This window comes from Lampetra planeri, chromosome 21 (assembly GCF_965212315.1).
Source record: "Lampetra planeri chromosome 21, kcLamPlan1.2.h2, whole genome shotgun sequence".
Taxonomy (NCBI): Eukaryota; Metazoa; Chordata; class Hyperoartia; order Petromyzontiformes; family Petromyzontidae; genus Lampetra; species Lampetra planeri.
The window spans coordinates 10772828-10794390 of NC_136127.1; the positions used below are offsets into that span (position 1 = coordinate 10772828).

Genomic DNA, 21563 nt, shown 5'->3' on the forward strand with positions numbered 1-21563 from the left:
TAGCCAATGAATGGAACGTATTGGGAGGGGTTGGGGCTAAAAGAGAGTGAATGTGGAACTGTTGGACCTGTTGGTGCACATGCTAGAAGAGAAGGAAAATGCCCATGTTGTTTTACCCAGTGTTGGTTGACAATCAAATACGAAAAGGAGAGTACTGTTAAACGTTGGGGATGTTAACACTCGGTAAAGTAAAATAGTGCCTGTCAAATAAGATGGTCCAAAAATGTGTAGTTACATCTTTTTTGCATGGTTAATAACATCTTTCCAATGATTACTCAGTTTGTACCCATCATCACGGTTGAAATTATGTCTGTGTTTGTAAATCTGGATGGCTTCGTGTACAAACCTTTGATGGTAGCCAGAGGGTTTGCAGAGCACCTTGGTCTCGGAAAAAAACAATATCATGAGAGCCCACAACGTTGTAGCAATGATCGGCAACAGCAGAAGACTCAATTTTGCCGTGTTTCAGTCTCCAATTTGTTTGTTGCGACTGGCTTTGATGCCCAAACTGGCATGCGGCTACTCAGGCACTTGTGTACAGGATGAGTGATCCAGATGTCTTGTGATTCCCCCCTACCCCCCCCCCCCCCCCCCATTTAATGCTAAAAAAACTTGAAGATTTTTTGTAAGCTTTATTTAAAAACAGAAATGAATATGCAAAGTGTGTTTAAAAAAAATGTCAAGGGTCAATTAATTTGTGGGTCACAAGACATCTGGCACCACCACGAGTACCGAGGGCGGCTCCTTCCCACGTGGTGCTGCTCGCCCCGCCAGTTTTTGAATCCCGTGGTGCCATTTCCGATTTTTATCTCCCCGCACATCCTCGTCCACCCGATTCTTTTTTTTAATGCGACGCTTGTGTCTCACGTTACCGGCCAAATTCTTTTTTTTGGCTACGGCCCGTGTTGACTGCACTTGAAAAAAATTCTCTCTCGATGTCCAGGTGGTTTAGTTTTGATCTGGGACATTTAGTGGTGGTGGTTGCAGTGCCTCATTGAGGGTGACCGCAATGGTTCACCTGGCGCCCTACCGATTGCAGTTTTCCTTGAACGTCGTGTGAATGTTTTTCGGGTTTGCGAAAGACTTCCTGAGCCGAGTGGGCTTGTCATCTTAAACCTTCCCGATTGATTGGTGTGGGGTCTTTAATGTCCCGTTGAGCGCTAAGCTGCACTACGAACCTGGCCACCCAGGTTCGATTCCCGCTCGCGGCAGGCAGGAGTGATGATTATATGAACCGGTCGTGGGCCTCCCCTAGGTCGACTCGGCCTCAAATGAGTACCTGGTGCAGTGTGTAGGAAGGCAAAGGCGGTCTGGCGTGGTGCTGGCCACCCACCCACCCACCCACCTCGTGTGCCGTGCCGGCCTTAATAGGTGCTCGCTAACAGAACTTTCCGCAACAGTCTGTGAAGGCTACACGGGGGATCTTTTGTCTTTTTGGGGGTCTTTAATACCCTGCTCGAATCTCCCCGACTGTGTCGTGTCATCTCCTGGTGTGACCAAATCTTTTTTGGCAAGTCGTCTCTTTTTATTTGAGGGGGCGAAAACATTGATTGCAAAAAAAAAATCCCAAGTTGCTCGAAATATATAGCGTTTGTATTTTTTGTTGAGAGAGCGAGCAAGTTGGTTTACGTGTTTTTCCCCCCTTCACGTTATGCATTAGTGCGTCGCTTTAAGCGTGCCGCTGGTGTGCCCCCACGGATCAATAACCGCTGCTTTCCCGATTCGGTGCGATTTAAACACATTCCTGCGGAGGGAGCTGGTAGGAACGTTGGGTTGCTTGGTCAATGGCCAGGGTCAACGGCGGCGTGGTGTATTCCGTAAATGTGCCCGACTGTGAGGGCGGGCACAAGCCGGCGTGAGTAGGTTAAACGTTGAGTTTTATAAGGGCACCACGGGGTGACCAGCCCCTACCCACCCAGCCCCTACCCACTCAGCCCCACCCCTCCCACCCAGCCCCACCCCTCCCACTCAGCCCCACCCCTCCCACTCAGCCCCACCCCTCCCATTTTTGGATGCACGACGGACGGACGGAATCAATAATCCCCTGTGGGCTGGTGTAACCAAGAGGTTCCTACCAGTACCATTCAATTGCTTTCGTCAGAGCGTTGAAGCATTGCAGGCTACAAACCGCGCGACCTTGATGTTGAAATGTCAGGCAGTGCAAAAGTTACACGGTCCATTCCGTTATCGTTGCCATGTTTCGAACAGCCGACATAGGGAAACACGACACGGAGTGGTGGCTGATTGCAAAACACGTTTAATCAGTAGTTTCTTAAGGCAGTAAGGTGGCCACACAATGTTAACTGCACAGCAGCGCAAAAACAGAACTTCTAGAACTTTAGTTCTTCAGTATATATATTTATCTGTGAATTGGTTTCAGGGGAGGGAAAGAAAATTATATTTTCTATACAGTCTAGAACTTACGTTAAATAAAAAATCGCATCGTTAATTTTGCCTCTGTAACCACAGGCTTGAAAGACAGACTCTGCCAAAAAAACAGTACAAAGCGATAATCCTCATCGTCGTCGTCACGCAACTTTTTGTTAACTTTTGAATTTTTTTTTTTTTTACAAAATAAAAACAACAAAAAATGGCTTGCGCTAAATACAGGCCGAGTACCACGCGACAGCTAAAACTAAACAAGTACCGTCGTTTTGTTGGCAAGAGGTCACATGGGGTGACGCGGGGGGGGGGGGGGTTTGGGGGATAAGGTGGGGGGGGTGTGTGTGCAAGTCGAGGATCTGGCACCCCGAGCCACCTCTCAACAGTCCGTATTCGGAGTCACGGCCTGGCTCAGGCTCGGCTCTGGCTCAAACGAGTCGGCTTGAAAGCGCTCAACTCGAGCCGAGCCACGGCTGAGCTGCTCGCGACGCCCATCTTTGGGAACAGCCGAGCGACGCAAGCCTGAGCTAGGCCGCGATAAAGAATGCGACCCGAGGCCTTGTCAAGATGGGAGCAAAGCAGCGATCTTCATGTCTGCTCGCCATCCATTGTCAATCCTGGAATATATACACGATGCTGGAGTACACCATCAGTCTTATTCGAGCGATTGCCAAGAGGGGGTGGTTGATGGGGGCGGTGGAGGGGGGGAGAGGTGGAGGGGAGGGGGGCGCTCGCACGGGAGGTCAGGTCCAGTGTTGACAATGAGCGACTTTTAAGGCGTAAAGTGCCAGAGTGCAGCGGGGGGGGGGGGGGGGGGCGAAGGTACCTCTTTCTCTCGCCCCACTATGGCGTGGCCGTACCTTCGTGTGAGGCATCATACCGTACCGCTTAACATCGACGTGCAATTCCGATTTTTAAACGTAAAAAAAACAAACACGGTGAAATGGCGTAGTCGTAATCGGGGTACCATCATTGCTGAAGGCACGATTTGTTTTCGTTGTCTTTCCTCGAAGCGATTTCGTTGCGTCCACTCGGCCCGTCGCCTCCTCTCGGGTCGAAACAAATGAGTACGTCAGTGTAAAGTGGACGACGGTGGTCCGAGTCCCATCCTCATTCGGATGGACTTTGCCCGCCCGTCTTAGGAATGTGGAGTTTACTCCACCGGCTCAAGGCCTGCCCATGGAGGCGAGCACCACCGGCTTGCGCTCTCGCTCGAGCGTGGAAATGCTTTTCGACTTCACAAGGCGATGGGATTTTTTGATGGCGGTCGCGTGGATTGGCTGACGCGCACAGCCGGCTGCCACCTCCTCAGGGTAGGTTCACACTGGATGACTTCGCACACAAGCAACGCATTGATAAAATCAATTCCGCTGGTCGATAACACTGCCCTAAAAATGAAAAAAATATGAACGGAAACGTTTCGGGCAACGGGCCCTCCTTCGTAGTAACTTTACATGGCACCCCCTCCCGCCATCACTTCAAGCTTCTCCGAAGCGATGGTGAGGGTTGGGTACATTTGACAACGTTGATGAAACGTCAAGAGAACCGGCAGCCAATCAGGGTTTGGGCGGTGCAAGGGGGGGGGGGGGGAGGGTTCTGATCATTTTGTCGTCGAACATTCACGGCGCGGCTCTCCACGCGACACAAACGTCGAGCTCGAACGCGCCAGCTTGAGCACTCTGCCGCGTGACACAACGCGAGACTCGACGGCGTGCGTGTAAACGCCAAGTCTGAAATACATTCTTTCTGGGACGGGCGGTGACGGAGAGGCAGCAGCTATGGGTGGGTAAGGGGTGGGGGGCCGGTTCACGACTCCGACCCTGGAGAGTTTTGGGGGGCTGTGGGGATCGAGCGCTTGAGGTCGCGGAAGTGCGTGGCGGAGGCTAAGGCCATGGGGGCGAGCACGTGCGCCCAATGCGGTCGACAACTCTCCCGGCTCCCTTTTCCTGGAACGTTCCTTTTAAAGCTCTTTTACACCTCGTGACACGGTGGGGGGGGATGGGGTGTCACTCGGTCATGGCTTGGATAGGTTTTTTTTTACAAAAGGAGGTGGTGTTGGGGGTGAAACAAATATTTGCACAACATTCGTGTGATTGAATGCACAAAGGTTTTAGTCTCCGCCCAAGGGTCGCGTGGTGCCCCCACGCACGCCCGCTGGCATCGCCGGCAATCGCTCGTCGTGTCAAGAAGGAGCGGGCGGAGTGCGTGAGAACGTAAACACGACGTCTCGAGTCTCCGTAACGGCGGGACTCGCCGTCCCTCGAGCGACGGAACGTCTCCCCGGCTAAACTGCCGCTGCCGCCTTTTGAACGTCCGACAGAGTTGGGGGTCGCATCCGGGTTAAGGGAGGGGGGGGTGGGGGGAGCTGTCGCTGGGCCACCCCAGACTCTCCGCGTGCTCCCTTTGGTCGTGCTTGCGCGCTTACGAACGCGCGCGAGAAAGTCGATGCCGTGAGCAATCCGGGCGTCGCGCACGGAGGAGGGCGGCGTTACTGTGTGGGTCGCGCCGGCTTGCCGCGGTCCTCGAACACCATCTCCTCGTACACCTGCAGGATCGCCTCGCACACAAACCTGTACTGGCACTGTGGGGAGGGGGTGGTGGCAGGTGGAACACACACACACACAGCAGCCTTAGAACAGCCACCTAGTCATGTTCGGGATTGCATGTGGATCTAGCCTGGCACGAGCGCAGTCGTGACGTCACCACCATGTCGTGGTGAATGGCGGCTGTTGAACGCGTGTTAGTGTGTGCGTAATGGGGAGCGGTGGGGTAGTGGCTCGCGCGCTGCACTATGAACCCGGCGACCCTCATTCGATTCCCTCTCGTGGCCAATATCAGCGACGATTATCTAGGGATGACGAAGGTGAACAGGCGTGATGCTGGCCACCCATCCCCTCGTGTGCCGTGCCGGCCTTCAAAGGTGCTCGCTAATTGCACTTGCCCCAAAAGTCTGTTGAGACTATACGGGGGATCTTCGTCTTGCGTGCATGTGAGCGACTGTGACAGTTTGAGAGTTTGTTTTACAAATATCAGTGTGTGAGTTCTTGTGTCTGCATGTGCACTGGAATGAAGGTGTGTGTGTGTGTGCGCGCGTAGCTCACGGATGTCTGTATCATCATCGCGCGTTGGTCCCTCATCGTCTTGACGATGTCGAGGGGGTACACAGGCTTGTAGCACTCCATCAGGCACTGCGCTGTCTCCATGGTGACCAGCACGCCCGTCCGCCCGATGCCCGCACTGCGGACAGCCGCGTGACGTCACGACGGTCAGGGTCAAGAGGTCACCGTGAACATTGCCGTAAGTCGTGTTTTCCAGGAACGTAACCCCGACTTAAACAGATCATACCCAGTACCGTGTATGTGCAGGCTGGCCCAAAAGTCTGCAATCGTAGGGAAAAATAACTAATTAATTTTTGTCTCTGCAGGCCCAAGATGTCCAGATAATTATACTCAGAGGAAATCGGAGTCAGAGGTCGCTGTTGAATTGAACAGACTGCATCCAGACCCCAAGCCAATAACACAGAGCTGTGTTTTTCCCTACGATTGCAGACTTACGGGACACCCTGTAGAGAGGGGGAGAGAGAAAGGTGCGTGGGGGCGCGTGGGGGCGCGTGGGGGCGCGTGGGGGCGCGTGGGGGCGCCTCCCGCGTACCTGCAGTGCACGATGACTGGCTGCGGGGGCTGCGCCGTGCGCTTCTCCCGCACGCTCTTCACGAACTGCAGGAACTGGTGGGGGTCGTCGGGGACTCCGTGGTCCGGCCACGCCACGTACTGCAGGTGACTCACCAGCCGCTCCTCCTCTTTCTCCTCCTCCTCCTCCTTCTCCTCCTTCTCCGAGGCAGCAGCAATAGCTGCTGCTGCTGCTGCGTCCGCACAGTCCTCGGGCTCAACCTCCTCGCTCTCCTCTTTCTCCACCTCCTTGGCTTCCACCTCCTTGGCTTCCGCCTTCTCTGCCTCCTCCTGCTTCTTCGGCCGCTCCTTGTCGTCGTCGTTGTCTTCTCCTCCTTCAACCGCCGATTCTTCGCCGTCCTCCTTCCTCTCCTCTTCGATCCGTTCTTCCGCCACTTCCTCTGCTCTGCTCGCCGGTTTTGCCACCTGCAACACGCAAAAGTGACGCTCGCTTGGTCGTTCTCGTGCGCGCGGCGCCCAGGGTGCGAGAATAGTACAGCACCCTTGCCGTGGGCATGCCCTGCCCCCGCCTACTCGTGTGCCCATCTACCCAATCATCAATCACTGCAACCATTCTGTACCCACCACCCGCTCGTCGCAATCCTACCCAACAGCACACCTACTCAATCGCTTCCCCCATCCTCCCATCCAACCACTCATCCACCCCCTTAAACACCCACCTGCCCACCCACCTGCCCACCCACCTGCCCACCCACCTGCCCACCCACCTGCCCACCCACCTGCCCACCCACCTGCCCACCCACCTGCCCACCCACCTGCCCACACACCTGCCCACACACCTGCCCACACACCTGCCCACACACCTGCCCACACACCTGCCCACACACCTGCCCACACACCTGCCCACACACCTGCCCACACACCTGCCCACACACCTGCCCACACACCTGCCCACACACCTGCCCACACACCTGCCCACACACCTGCCCACACACCTGCCCACACACCTGCCCACACACCTGCCCACACACCTGCCCACACACCTGCCCACACACCTGCCCACACACCTGCCCACACACCTGCCCACACACCTGCCCACACACCTGCCCACACACCTGCCCACACACATGCCCACACACCTGCCCACACACCTGCCCACACACCTGCCCACACACATGCCCACACACATGCCCACACACCTGCCCACACACCTGCCCACACACCTGCCCCGGTGTGGTCGCTCACCTTCTTGGTGAGCGTGAACTCCCGGAAGACGCACGCAAGGTTGCAGTCCTCCTTGACGCAAGTCACCACAAAGTCGCCGTGCGTCTCCGTGCCGGGCGGGTTGGGCCAGTACTGGTGACATTTCACCTGGGGGGGCGGGGAAGGTGGGAAGGGGGGGGGAGGTGGGAAGGGGGGGGAGGCACGATGAGATTCGCATTCGCACCACGGGGCACGTTCACCTCAACTTGCCCCTCGCTGAAATCGGCGCCGCCTTTTATTTAACCGCAAGGTGACCTCGTGATATTCCTCGTCTCGAGCTGTTTACGGAGGTTACGGAAAACTGTGCCCATTGACGATGTTGCTCGGATGGTGATGAATGGTCATCGTGGCTATGAATAGTCTCGTGGTGATTGATGGGTGTTGGTTGGATGCTGATGGTTGGGGTCGTGATAGTAATCATTTAGCACATCTAGAATTTGACCTTTAAACGTCCGCTGCAAAGTAGACTGGGCGAATTTGTGCAGCTAAAATAACCAGGGGGGCGGGCCACGGTGGTGATTCAAGCGAAGTTGTTGGTTGAGCGGTAGCGGGAGGAGCAAAGTCTGGTGGTGGCGATGATGACGACGGTGGTGGTGTTGGATGGGGTACTGCGAGTGGTCATGTTGGTCATGGCAGCGTTGCCAGTGGTGGTGGTGGTGTTGGCACCTACCCGGCCGCGCTCCGTGATGGTGGTGAGCATCACGATCATGGTGCTGCCCTGCTCCCACACCATCTGCCAGAAGTCGGCCGACGTGGCGGGCAGGGGCCCCTGGCAGGCGATGTAGCGATTCACGCGGTCGGCCAGCTCCATCTGCCACCAGGAAGCCAACACCCAGAATGCACCACCGCCTCACCCTTGTCAGCGAGCACGTTCAGCTTTTTTTTTTTACCGTCTGTCTTTTCCCCCCAGATTTTATCGCTTCACCGTATCTCTTAACGACGGTAATTGCTTCCACGGTACCGGTCATTCCGATAGCATGGAAAGTTACCCTTTTTCACCCAAAATACGAACTTGATCATATTTAAACAAGTGATATTAATACATGAAGATACTAACAAATTATAAGCACATAATATTAAAAGAAACATGGTTAATGGATGCATTAATTAACATTTACTTACAACAGCCCGTTGTTAACAGGGGAATGGTCAGTAAACGAACACATTGGGCTCTATAGAGGCACTACACTACTATACACTACACTATACACTACACATTGGGCTCTATAGAGCACTACACTACTATACACTACACTATACACTACACTATACACTACACATTGGGCTCTATAGAGGCACTACACTACTATACACTACACAGTGGGCTCTATAGAGGCACTACACTACTATACACTATACACTACACTATACACTACACAGTGGGCTCTATAGAGGCACTACACTACTATACACTATACACTACACTATACACTACACAGTGGGCTCTATAGAGGCACTACACTACTATACACTATACACTACACTATACACTACACAGTGGGCTCTATAGAGGCACTACACTACTATACACTACACTATACACTACACATTGGGCTCTATAGAGGCACTACACTACTATACACTACACTATACACTACACATTGGGCTCTATAGAGGCACTACACTACTATACACTATACACTACACTATACACTACACAGTGGGCTCTATAGAGGCACTACACTACTATACACTACACTATACACTACACATTGGGCTCTATAGAGGCACTACACTACTATACACTACACAGTGGGCTCTATAGAGGCACTACACTACTATACACTACACTACTATACACTACACATTGGGCTCTATAGAGCACTACACTACTATACACTATACACTACACTACACACTACACAGTGGGCTCTATAGAGGCACTACACTACTATACACTACACAGTGGGCTCTATAGAGGCACTACACTACTATACACTACACTACTATACACTACACATTGGGCTCTATAGAGCACTACACTACTATACACTATACACTACACTACACACTACACAGTGGGCTCTATAGAGGCCTGTCGTTAAGCGATTAGTTGTTACCAGGGGTGGTCGTCAAGAGGGGTTCTACTGTACGTTGAACTTCTTTTGCACCGTACGTAGCCCACTGTGCGAACCGGAGGTGCGGGGCAAGGACAATAAACTAAACACAAAGAGCAGGTTCTAAAGAAATGTTGTTTTACGAACTTGGACCTCTGTTCATAATAAACGTTTTTGGGTTAGATCGCGTTATTTGTAAATGTGTCGTAACCCTCCACCACCCGACACGGGCAATCAGCAAAAATGTGTCATGTTGACAAAAGACAAATGGTTCACTGCTTTAGCCCACCGGTGTGTTGAAGAGTGAATCCACAACATTTACAATTTTTGATTACGACGTTTCGCTGGTAATAACATCCAGCATCATGGGGCAATTTTCCAAAAACGATTATTACTAATAATATTGGTCGCGAAAGCCTACGTGTTAAATTGGACCTCTGTGTAAGAAGAGAGGGTCCATACCACACCTATAGACACGTGGCAGTTTTACCACACCTTTCGGCTCCAGTTGCGAGCGGCAACGGGGAGGGGTGGTGGTGAACTCACGTTGATGTGGTTGGCGTTGATGTAATCGTCCTCCCCGCACAGCAACACCCTGGTGTCATCATCTGCAAGAACCACGTGCAGAGAGGCGTGAGCACTCCCCCCTCCCCCGCGAGTGGGGGGGTGTGTTGGGGGGGGGTGTAGGATGTGGGGAGCGGTAGTGTAGTGGTTAGCGCGCCGCGCTACGAACCTGGCGACCCGGGTTCGATTCCCGCTCACGGCCAACACCGGTGACGTTTATCTGAACTGGTCCTGGGCCTCCCCTAGGTTGACTCAGCCTCAAAATGAGTACCCATTGCGATGTGTAAACATCGTCGCTAGGGAGACAAAGGCGGCCGGGCATGGTGTTGGCCACCCACCCCCTCGTGTGCCGTGCCGGCCTTTATAGGTGCTCGCTAACAGCACTTGCCGCTACAGTCTGTTAAGGCTACACGGGGGAACTTTGTAGGGTGGGTGGGGGTGCAGGGTGGGGTGTGCTAGGGGTGGAGTGTGCGGGGGTGTTTGGGGGTGTGTGTGGGGTGAGGTTGTGCCTCGGGTGTGGCGGTGTGTGTAGGGGGGAAGACAGACAGACCGGAGACAGACCGGCAGCAACTCACACTTGCACATTTGTTGTGTTACTTGAGCGTTAGGATTTACTCGCTGCTCTAACGTTCGTTTTTTTTCACCAAGGTCCCCCTGCGGGTGTCTCTTGGAACACAGCTCAAGGCAGCCGAAGTGATCCCTAACCCGGTCAACGGACAAAGACGACAACTCACACGGTGAGATGTCGCGGTAGCGGTTCTTGCCGGCGTTCTGCGGTAACCGGGCGCATGACATGCTCATGCCGGGCTTTTTCCTGTACAGGTCCTGCGAGAGAGAGGAGAGAGAGCGCAGCGGGGCCGGGAAGTGAGCGGGGGGGCACGTGCTAAGGGTGAAGACCGCACAGCTCACCCACGAATGGCTGTGGACGCACGGGAAGATAGTGAATTAATCAACGTGAACGCATTGATCAGAAATATCTATGAACAATAATTGCACGAATGAATTGACAGGATAATGAACACCAATAAATTGATCGCGAATTAATGAACAAACACGTGAATTAAGCCTTAATTCATAAATGTTTGCCAATAACCAAATTAGCTAAATATTTCCAATTGAACGAATAAGCAAACAAATGCGCCCACTCCCTCGTGTGCCGCACAGGCCTTCACAGGTCCTGCTACCCACTAACAGCACTTGCCCCAACTGCCTGTTAAGGCTATACGGGGGCGGGGGGGGGGGGGAGTCTTTGTGTGTAGCAGAAATGCAGCGGTTCACTCACTGCTGCTACAAACCCTCCTAATATCCGAATTGGTCCTGGGCCACACCAAGGGTTGATTTGGGCTTAAATGAGTACTTGGTGCAGTGGCTATGCATCGGCACTGCCAAGACAAAGGCGGCCGAGCATGGTGCCAACCACACCACCCTTTGATTAAGGTGTGCATTGCTCGCTAAAGGCACTTGCCCCAACTGCCCGTGTGCATCTATACAGGGTGCTTAATTTATTTTTTAACACTTATATGGGACTATCGGTTTTAATGGAAAACGAACGGATAATACTACAATGTGACACGGTAACAAATGTAATGTTAATAGCTTCAAAAATTAAAAGTCTCCACATTGTTCGCCATCATTGTCAACGCGTTGCCTGGAATCTTTTCCAGGTGGTCTCCAGAGCTTGGAGGCACATTTCTCGTGGCGTTGTTGCAAATGTTAACATTTTTTTTAAGCACCCTGTATGTTGAACTTTTTTCGTGCCATACGCAGCCAACCATGCTAATTGTAGGTGCGGGGAAGGCTGTGCGGGTGTGTGGGGAGCGGTGGTGTAGCGGTTAGCACGATGCACTACGAACCTGGCAACCCGAGTTCGATTCCCGCTCACGGCCAACACCAGTGACGATTATCTGAATCGGTCCTGGGCCTCCCCTAAGTCCACTCGGCCTCACATGAGTACCTGGTACGGTGTGTAAACATAGCTGCTCGCTAACGGCACTTGCCCCCACAGTCTGCTAAGGCCACACGGGGGGGGGCGGATCTTTGTCTTTGTGTGTGGGTGTGTAGGCCACCTCGAACTGCTCGACGGCGATGCTGGCCTCCAGGTCGCGCTCCAGCTGCTCCATGGAGAGGCGCAGCGCGTCCTGGCCGCCCTCACTGCCGCCGTCGTGAGGCTCCGTGGGCTCCAGCGCCGTGTACTGGAAGTCGGGCTCGCTGTCCACGTCGTCGTCGTCGTCCTCCTCCTCCTCCGCGCCGTACACGGCTGCCCCGGGCAGGAGACGGGGAGCAATAGAAAGGGAAATATTCAAATTTTTTTTTTTTTACTCGGTAATATACTCTGTATAGCGACCTGGCCAGCACAAATGATAACTCGGTGAAGTGGCCAATCACGTGGAAATTTATAGCAGACAAATACTCTTGAACGAATGTTTGATTTTAAAATGTGGAGGGGGAAAACCGGAGGACCCGGAGAAAAATCCACGCGACCATGGGGAGAGGAGAGACACGCAAACTGCAAATATACTGGCGTCAGGGCTAGGATCGAACCCACGCACCTCCTGTATACCGGGTGAGGTAGTTAAAATTTCGCCACCCGCGCTGCCCTGAATACAGTGGAGCCCCATCCCATCAACTTCACCTTCCCTCCTGCGCATTTAGCGGTTCTGCCATCGGCAGGGTCGTTTTTCTCGTCCATTTGCCCACAATGTACCGCGATTTTATCCAAAATGCTGTGGGTGTCTTTCTTAAACCCCCCCCCCCCCTCGTATAAAACACACGGTAAGAACGCCCGTAAGCGATGCGAGATTCGTATCCATTTTCCCTGTATGTTCTCATTGTTATCGTCGTCGTCGTTAAACCCCCCCCCACCCCACCAAGCGCCTCTCACCGTTGGGCCTCACGAGCAGCAGCAGCTCGTCGTGGCCGCCGCCCTGGCAGCTGGAGCGGATGAACTGCACCACCTCCTCGTGGCTGCACCGGGAGACGTCGCGGCCGTTCACCCCGCACCAGCTGGTCGCCCTCGTTCAGCCGCGGCACGCACAAGTCCGCCTGGCGCCGGCAGCGGGCATCGTTAGTTCACCCGCGCGGCCGGTCGCCCCCTTATAGATCTTCTATGGCTACAGATGGCAGCATGGTGACCCACCCACCCCAATCGCCACACTGCAGGTCACAACACTAATCCTTCTGCTCGGCTTGGAACGCCTTCCCAAGTTCTCATCAACGCGATAAATCCTTAACGCTTTATATATTTCAGCGGCAATTTTTTTTCCAGCATTTTGGATATGCTGGGGCCTCTAGTCGGCAACCGTGAAAACACCACCACCAACCATTGGGAATTTGAAAAACCTGTCCGTGTGCCTGGGAGTAAACCTACAAAATGTTGTCTCGGTTATGTCCTGCGTATGACGTAAAACCGCCAACTGGCGACGTCATTTCCTTCACTCACCGGCGTGCCCGGGGCCACGCGCGAGACGATAATGGGCATCTTGTGGTCGGACCCTCCCTGCCACAAACACGGCCGTCACACACGCGGCACGGGTCAGCGGCACAGCAGCGGCGGCGGCGGCATCTAATTCCATTTTACAAACTATAAACATCGACTTAAAGCTTTCGTGACTGCAGGGATTCATATTCTTGGTTCTTTCGGTAAAGTCACGTAGAAGGGAAATAATAAAATAATAAAATTTAAACATAATAAAGTTCTCACGACGTTTTGGCCACAATGCAAGCAGCCGTCCTCAAGTGAAGAAACAGAGCTGTCAGAAAGACAGCATCCTAATGAGGATCAACTGCACCTGCTTAGCAGTGTTCATTAGGATGCTGTCTTTCCAATAGCTCTGTTTCTTCACCTGAGGACGGCTGCTTGCGTTGTGGCCGAAACGTCGTGAGAACTTTATTATTATTTTTATTATTTCCCTTCTACGTGACTTTACCGAAAGAACCAAGAAGATGAAACTATAAACAATTTTTGTTTTACCAGGTAAGGCCCACTGAGCTATGTAGCTCTTTTTCAGAAGCAACCTGGCCACATGGATAGCTGAACGATGTGGCTTATCTTCGTGTGTATATTTATATCAACCAAATACGTATGTTTATTCTAAATGCGGAGGAAAAAAACGGAGGACCCGGGGAAAAATGCACGCGACCACGGGAAGAGAGACATACAAACTCCAAATACACAGCAGGCGTCAGGGTAGGGATCGAACCCACGACCTCCTGCATACCGGGCGAGGTAGTTAACATCTCCTAGCCACCAGGGAACCCTCTCTCTCGGTGCCCACCCGCGTGTCGCAGCGAGACGCACAGACGCAACAAGGGCCTATGACCGAGTCCGCCCGGGGTTGCACCCGTTCACGTCAGATCTCAGAAGCTAAGCAGGGCAGGGCCTGCATGGTGCTCGGATAGGAGGCGACCGACACACACGAACACAGGCTGCCGTATGTCTGGAGGAGTGACGTAGAGGGCAGCGTAGCAATAATCCATTGTTGTACTGCACTTCGACGCTTCCACAGCTACGCTCGCCGCCTTCACCAACCCGCACTGACCAGCGTGGTGAAGCATGGGTTGAACGACAACCGCGAGTGACGCTTCGCAGGGCAGCCCGCCGATTGTTATTTGCGCAAGATTAGACGCCGGTACCTTCACGTTGAAGCCGAACTTGCAGTTGTCGTCCTGCTTGATCCGTATGAGCACCAGGTTTTCGTAAGGATCGGCACCGTTGAGCTGTGAAACGAACGCAAACCGACGTCAAAATCACAGTGACCGCACTGTCGGGACGGAGGACATTCCAGTAACGCGGACAACGAAGACGACGAGTTCAAGCGCCAGCGCGGAAGACCCGGAGAGGCAGGTCTATAGAGAGAGAGAGAGACGATGTCGCACTAGGTGAACCAGGATAGCAAGAGCTCGACACATTCGTCTACAACACTGTGGCCTTAAAATTAAAGAAAGTGACGTTCAGGGCGATGGCTCTTCTTCGTCGAGCGTACGATCACGATGCTAACGACTGCTCGAGTGGACGTGGAGACGCTGGGCCCAGGAGAGGAATGAGTGGAGTAGAAAGGCACACTAGCAGCAACAGTAGCGGCATGCATCTCCCATGTAGCTGTAGCAGCAGCAGCAGGCATCTCCCATGCAGCAGCAACAGCAGTAGACATCTCTCATGCAGGTAATCGCGAGTTTTTGCACACCTGTCCAGAGCCGCTGCTGGTGAGATCTGTGATGTCGTAGGACCGGCTGGAGGGGGAGTTGAGCAGGCCCTCGTGCGAGTTGGCGTGGCTTGGCGTGCGGCACACACTTCCGTTGCGCACCTTGGACGTCTGCCCCGGCGCTCGGAACTCGGCCACGGAAAACCTCTGCAGGCTGTTTGAGTGAGCGTGAGTGTGAGCGTGTGTGTGAGTGTTTGGCAGAGATGGAGACACATTATCTTATGTTCTTGGTTCTTTCAGTAAAGTCACGTAGAAGGGAAATAATACAATAATATTAATATAAAACAATATATTTTTTATATGTTTTATATAAATATTATTTTATTATTTCCCTTCTACGTGACTTTACCGAAAGAACCAAGAATATGAATCCCTGCAGTCACGAAAGCTTTAAATCAACATTTTCTTATGTTCACCGAGTATGAAACTACAGGAGGGAAAATAAAACCGCATGATCAATTATATTTTTTTTCACGTGCGAATTCACTGAGAGTTGTGTGCCTGCAAGTGTGCGCGTATGCCTGTGCATGTAGGTGTTGAGCAGTCGTGTAGCGGTTCGCGAGCTACGCTGAGAACCCGGAGATCCGAGTTCGATTCCCATTCACGGCCATCGACACCGATGACGATTATCTGAACCGGTGCTGGGCATCCCCTAGGTCGACTCAGCCTAAAATGAGTACCTAGTGTGTAAACATTGCCACTTGCAAGACAGTCGGCCAGGCATGCTGCTGGGACAATGTACTTATGCAATTTGAACTTAATATATATTCTGCTTACCTTTCCAATATACTTTGCACTTCCTATCGCTTTTTGTATTGTTGTAACCTTTCGACCCGTCCCTACTGGACATCTGGCGAGATGTTAACTACATTCCCTGATATACAGGAGGTCGTGAGCTCGATCCCAACCCTGAATCCTGTATGCTCTCGTGCAGCAGCAGCAACAGCAGCAACAGCAGCAACAGCGTGTTCTCTCTCTCTCCCCGTGGTCGTGTGGATTTTGCTCCGGATCCTCCAGTTTTTCCCTCCACATTTAGAATCAACATCACGCGCTTCGGAGTATTTTGCCTGCTACAAATGTCCACGTGACGATAAGCCGCTTCGTTGAGCTACCATTTGTGAAAGCCAGGTCCCTTCTGAGCTCTATCTCAGTGGGCCTTCTTACCTGGTAACAAACAACGAACGGTAAAAAAAAAAAATAGTTTAAGGTAAGCGCGTGACCTTGGGCCCGGGCTCACCGCGATCATCGTAAACCCACCCCGCCCCGCCCCGCCCCGCCCCGCCCCGGCTGGTCGGCGCGGCGAGCACCAACCTGAGCGACTGCCGCGAGTCGAGGCGCGTGACGGAGGCCGCACGGAGGGGTCGCAGGGTCACGCCGCCCACCACGCGGCGGCTGAGGTCGCCCAGCGAGTTGGCGGTGCGCAGGCTGCGCTGGAACGAACCCGACGGCCTGCCAGGAGCAAACAGCGCCGATGCAAATGCACGCACGACAAAGACCTCTTCCCACCCCCCCTTCCGCCCCCCCCCCCCACCCTCGCGTAGCCTTGCTAGACTACTCTCACTTGATACAGCTATCGTGCTGTGACGGTTCCACCTGAAGACGGAAGCTTGTGTTGCCTCCGAAACGTCGTGATTTTTATATTATTTTTATTTTACTTTTATTAATTTAAATTTTTTACCTACGTGACTTTACCGAAAAAACCTAAGAATATGAATCCTTGCAGTCACGAAAGCTTCAAATCTTAGATCCTTACTAGACTGTTGGGGCAAGTTATTTTAGCGAGCACCTATGAAGGCCGGACCGGCACACGAGAGTGTCGTGATGTTTACACCCCAACACCAGGTACTCGTTTAAGGCTGGGCCGACCCAGGGGAGGGCAAGGACCAGTTCAGATAATCGTCACTGGTGGTGGCCGTGAGCTGGAATCGAACCTGGGTCGCCGGTTTCGTAGCGCAGCGCGCTACCCGCTACACTACTGCTCGACGGACACGCACACACACACAAAGGGGCAAATATATTCCCCACCGCCCCCACCCTACCCCCATAGCTGTACAGACTGTTGAGGCAAGAGCTGTTAGTGAGAACCTATTAGAGCCGTCACGGCACACTGGGGCGTAGGGTGCCCAGCGCCACGCCCCAATGCTGATGTTTACACACTGGTGCTCGTTTAAGTAGGCCGAGCAGACCGTCGGTGCACTGCGTGCAGAGACGTACGACAGTAGCGTCGGGGAGGGCGGGCTGGAGGAGTTCTCGGAACCCGAGAGCCGAGCACTGCGGTCCCAGATCTCGTCGCTGTTTCTCCGTCGCGCCAGCCTCCTCGGGCAAACGGGTGGCAGCAAACAGAGACGGAAAGCGTCGTCAGAGGACGTGGGCGCTGACGAGCGATCGGCGGAGGTGGGGGGGGCGAGTTGGTGCTGTGAGTTGGTGGTGCGATGTGCTGCTAGTTGGTGTGACGTGGTGTGACGTGCTGCTAGTTGTTGTGACGTGCTGCTAGTGGGTGTGACGTGCTGCTAGTGGGTGTGACGTGCTGCTAGTGGGTGTGACGTGCTGCTAGTTGGTGTGACGTGCTGTGAGTTGGTGCTGCTAGTTGGTGTGACGTGCTGCTAGTTGGTGTGACGTGCTGTAAGTTGGTGTGACGTGCTGCTAGTGGGTGTGACGTGCTGCTAGTTGGTGTGACGTGCTGTGAGTTGGTGCTGCTAGTTGGTGTGACGTGCTGCTAGTGGGTGTGACGTGCTGCTAGTTGGTGTGACGTGTTGTGAGTTGGTGCTGCTAGTTGGTGTGACGTGCTGCTAGTTGGTGTGACGTGCTGTAAGTTGGTGTGACGTGCTGCTAGTGGGTGTGACGTGCTGCTAGTTGGTGTGACGTGCTGCTAGTGGGTGTGACGTGCTGTGAGTTGGTGTGACGTGCTGCTAGTGGGTGTGACGTGCTGCTAGTTGGTGTGACGTGCTGCTAGTTGGTGTGACATGCTGCTAGTGGGTGTGACGTGCTGCGAGTTGGTGTGACGTGCTGCTAGTTGGTGTGACGTGCTGCTAGTTGGTGTGACGTGCTGCTAGTTGGTGCGACGTGCTGCTAGTGGGTGTGACGTGCTGTAAGTTGGTGTGACGTGCTGCTAGTGGGTGTGACGTGCTGTGAGTTGGTGCTGCTAGTTGGTGTGACGTGCTGCTAGTTGGTGTGACGTGCTGTGAGTTGGTGTGACGTGCTGCTAGTTGGTGTGACGTGCTGTGAGTTGGTGTGACGTGCTGCTAGTGGGTGTGACGTGCTGTGAGTTGGTGTGACGTGCTGCTAGTTGGTGTGACGTGCTGTGAGTTGGTGCTGCTAGTTGGTGTGACGTGCGGCTAGTTGGTGTGACGTGCTGTGAGTTGGTGCTGCTAGTTGGTGTGACGTGCTGCTAGTTGGTGTGACGTGCTGTAAGTTGGTGTGACGTGCTGCTAGTGGGTGTGACGTGCTGCTAGTTGGTGTGACGTGCTGCTAGTGGGTGTGACGTGCTGTGAGTTGGTGTGACGTGCTGCTAGTGGGTGTGACGTGCTGCTAGTTGGTGTGACGTGCTGCTAGTTGGTGTGACATGCTGCTAGTGGGTGTGACGTGCTGCGAGTTGGTGTGACGTGCTGCTAGTTGGTGTGACGTGCTGCTAGTTGGTGTGACGTGCTGCTAGTTGGTGCGACGTGCTGCTAGTGGGTGTGACGTGCTGTAAGTTGGTGTGACGTGCTGCTAGTGGGTGTGACGTGCTGTGAGTTGGTGCTGCTAGTTGGTGTGACGTGCTGCTAGTTGGTGTGACGTGCTGTGAGTTGGTGTGACGTGCTGCTAGTTGGTGTGACGTGCTGTGAGTTGGTGTGACGTGCTGCTAGTGGGTGTGACGTGCTGTGAGTTGGTGTGACGTGCTGCTAGTTGGTGTGACGTGCTGTGAGTTGGTGCTGCTAGTTGGTGTGACGTGCGGCTAGTTGGTGTGACGTGCTGTGAGTTGGTGTGACGTGCTGCTAGTTGGTGTGACGTGCTACTAGTTGGTGTGACGTGCTGTGAGTTGGTGTGACGTGCTGCTAGTTGGTGTGACGTGCTGTTAGTGGGTGTGACGTGCTGTGAGTTGGTGCTGCTAGTTGGTGTGACGTGCTACTAGTTGGTGTGACGTGCTGTGAGTTGGTGCTGCTAGTTGGTGTGACGTGCTGCTAGTGGGTGTGACGTGCTGTGAGTTGGTGCTGCTAGTTGGTGTGACGTGCTGCTAGTGGGTGTGACGTGCTGTGAGTTGGTGCTGCTAGTGGGTGTGACGTGCTGCTAGTGGGTGCGACGTGCTGTGAGTTGGTGCTGCTAGTGGGTGTGACGTGCTGCTAGTGGGTGCGACGTGCTGCTAGTGGGTGTGACGTGCTGCGAGTTGGTGCGACGCTCACTGGGCGCTGCCGACGCGATCTCCGTCGCCCGAACCGAGGCCCGAACGACCCGACGACGACTTCCTGGAGGGGGACGGTCGCACGCAGGGAAAGAGCCGCGTCAGCCGCCGCGGGTGGCAACGCGCACGCGCCGGTGACGATGTCATTCGCGAACAGGCACGCGCAGTCGGCTGGCGCGGGCGATAACGAAACGTACGCGCACAGAGGCAGTGCCGCATCACGGGGTCTGCTCAAGCTATCCCGCGGGCGGGGCGTGCGGGCTCACCTGCTGACGGCGCGGCTCCCGTTGATTCTCTCCGAGCTGTCGCGATGAACTGAATCCGGCCTTCCCCTGCGTGGCCGCAACGGAGGCGGGAGGGGGTCAACACGGAGTGCGCCGAGCGCGTGAACGACCGTGGGCAACGGGGGGGGGGAGGGGGGGGGGGGCAAGGACGCCGCGCGCCGTCAGCCGAGGCCGCCGTGCTGTGCTGCGGGCAGCAGGGGGCAGCGCAGCAAATAAAAATGTCGCCGCTTGTTACGTGGAACTTTGGACGTGGGCCTACGAGTGCAAGTGTGGGCCCCCCTGTCCCCTATCCCCTGCCCCCTGCACTCACGCTGCCCCCCCCCTCCCCCCAAAGTCCTCACTTGAAGAGCGACAGCGTGAAGATCTGCCCCAGCAGCGACTTCTCGGAGCTGGAGCCCGGCTGCCTCTGGGTCCGGAAGAAGCAGTGGTGCTCCACGCATGCCTTCCACAGCCCCTTGCAGAGCCGGTAGCTCTCCATGTGGAACTCCAGGATGTTGTCGCGCATTTCCATCTGGGAATGCGGGACGCCGGGACGGGAGGGGAGGGGCACTGTGGTCAGACTGGCAAGTGCTGGTGTGGCCAGTCGCCTTTGTCTCCCCAATGGTGATGTTTAGACACCGCACCAGGTAAGCATCTAAGGGTGATGACACCAGCCGTAGACTTATCCGTGCACACACACACACCTCCGTGCGTGCGTGCGCACACACAAGCCGAACTGAATAATAATCAGATATTTGTGCCATTCTTATAGCGGCATGGGTCAATGTTACCGTGCGCAACCGCAATGAGCAATTATTGGCGCCTTTTAATTAAAATTTGGAACGTACCCGTGATGTCGGCACACAACGGCCGACACTTCACGAATGACGCCACGGGGTTCCTAACTTCCACCGCGAAGCACGACGCCGCATCGGATTTTACAGGGAAATACACCCGCAGCATTAACTAGGGCGGCCTTCCAGGTTTGAACCGCGAAGCTCGGCAAACAAGTTGCGTCGCGGTGGTGAGATGTTATCTCCCTCGCCTGGTGAACAGCAGGCGGCATATGGGTTCGATCCCGACCCTGCTGTATATTGGGACTTTGCGTGTTCTCCCTGTGGTCGCGTGGATTTTTCTCTGGGTCCTCCGTTTTTTGTTTATTTAACCTCCACATCTAGAATGAACGTCACGCGTTCAGAGTTTTCGGCCGCTATAAATTTCCACGCGATGATGAGCCACTTCGTAGAGCTTATCATTTGCGATGGCCAGGTCGCTTCTGAAGAAGAGCTACCTAGCTCAGTGAGCCTTCTAACCTGGTAAAATAAAATAAAAAATATGGCTTAGTTATAAACGTCGCCACGTCATTGCTGCTGATCTCGCCCCCCCCGGCACTCACCGGCCGCCTCTCCAGCTGGATGAAGAACTGTTTCGACTTGAAGAAGATCTTGACGATCTTCTTCCTGAGCACAGGGAAGTCAAGGGGGGGGGGGGGCAGGGCAGGAGAACGTTGGATGGGGCGTTCTCAAACGACGGACCGGGGTCGCCCGTTTTCAGAATCGGTTACCCGCTCCCAGAAGGCGTGGGGGACCGGTAACCGTTTGCAGGCAGCTTGAACGCACCGATCGGCACGCGCCAACGAACAAAATCCACGGCAGACCCAAGTGCATCTGCCAGCGGCTGTCAGCGAGGAGGTATAGGCGCAGCCCTGCAACTGCGTGTTTGCGCCACTGCTGGCGGATGGGCCTCCGCTAGCGGGAGCTCCTGGGAGGGCGTTTGGTCTCCTCTTCCACGCCGACCACGACCGAGCGTCTTGTATGTTGAACTTA

General features: G+C 54.2%; 1 protein-coding gene across 1 annotated transcript in view; it reads right to left on the reverse strand.

The window, feature by feature from the left end:
* Positions 1 to 2241: 2241 nt before the first annotated feature.
* LOC144724666 (tyrosine-protein phosphatase non-receptor type 4-like) overlaps positions 2242 to 21563 on the reverse strand; it is a 59368-nt gene continuing 40046 nt past the window's right edge. The window contains 19 exon segments of the mRNA XM_078603964.1: positions 2242 to 4963; positions 5484 to 5619; positions 6034 to 6476; positions 7257 to 7382; positions 7945 to 8085; positions 9878 to 9939; positions 10630 to 10720; positions 11962 to 12152; positions 12777 to 12888; positions 12890 to 12937; positions 13335 to 13391; positions 14528 to 14611; positions 15079 to 15250; positions 16408 to 16545; positions 17311 to 17409; positions 19476 to 19538; positions 19741 to 19806; positions 20100 to 20269; positions 21134 to 21197. Of these exon segments, the coding sequence (XP_078460090.1) occupies positions 4871 to 4963; positions 5484 to 5619; positions 6034 to 6476; positions 7257 to 7382; positions 7945 to 8085; positions 9878 to 9939; positions 10630 to 10720; positions 11962 to 12152; positions 12777 to 12888; positions 12890 to 12937; positions 13335 to 13391; positions 14528 to 14611; positions 15079 to 15250; positions 16408 to 16545; positions 17311 to 17409; positions 19476 to 19538; positions 19741 to 19806; positions 20100 to 20269; positions 21134 to 21197 (2356 nt within the window). The 3' untranslated portion in view covers positions 2242 to 4870.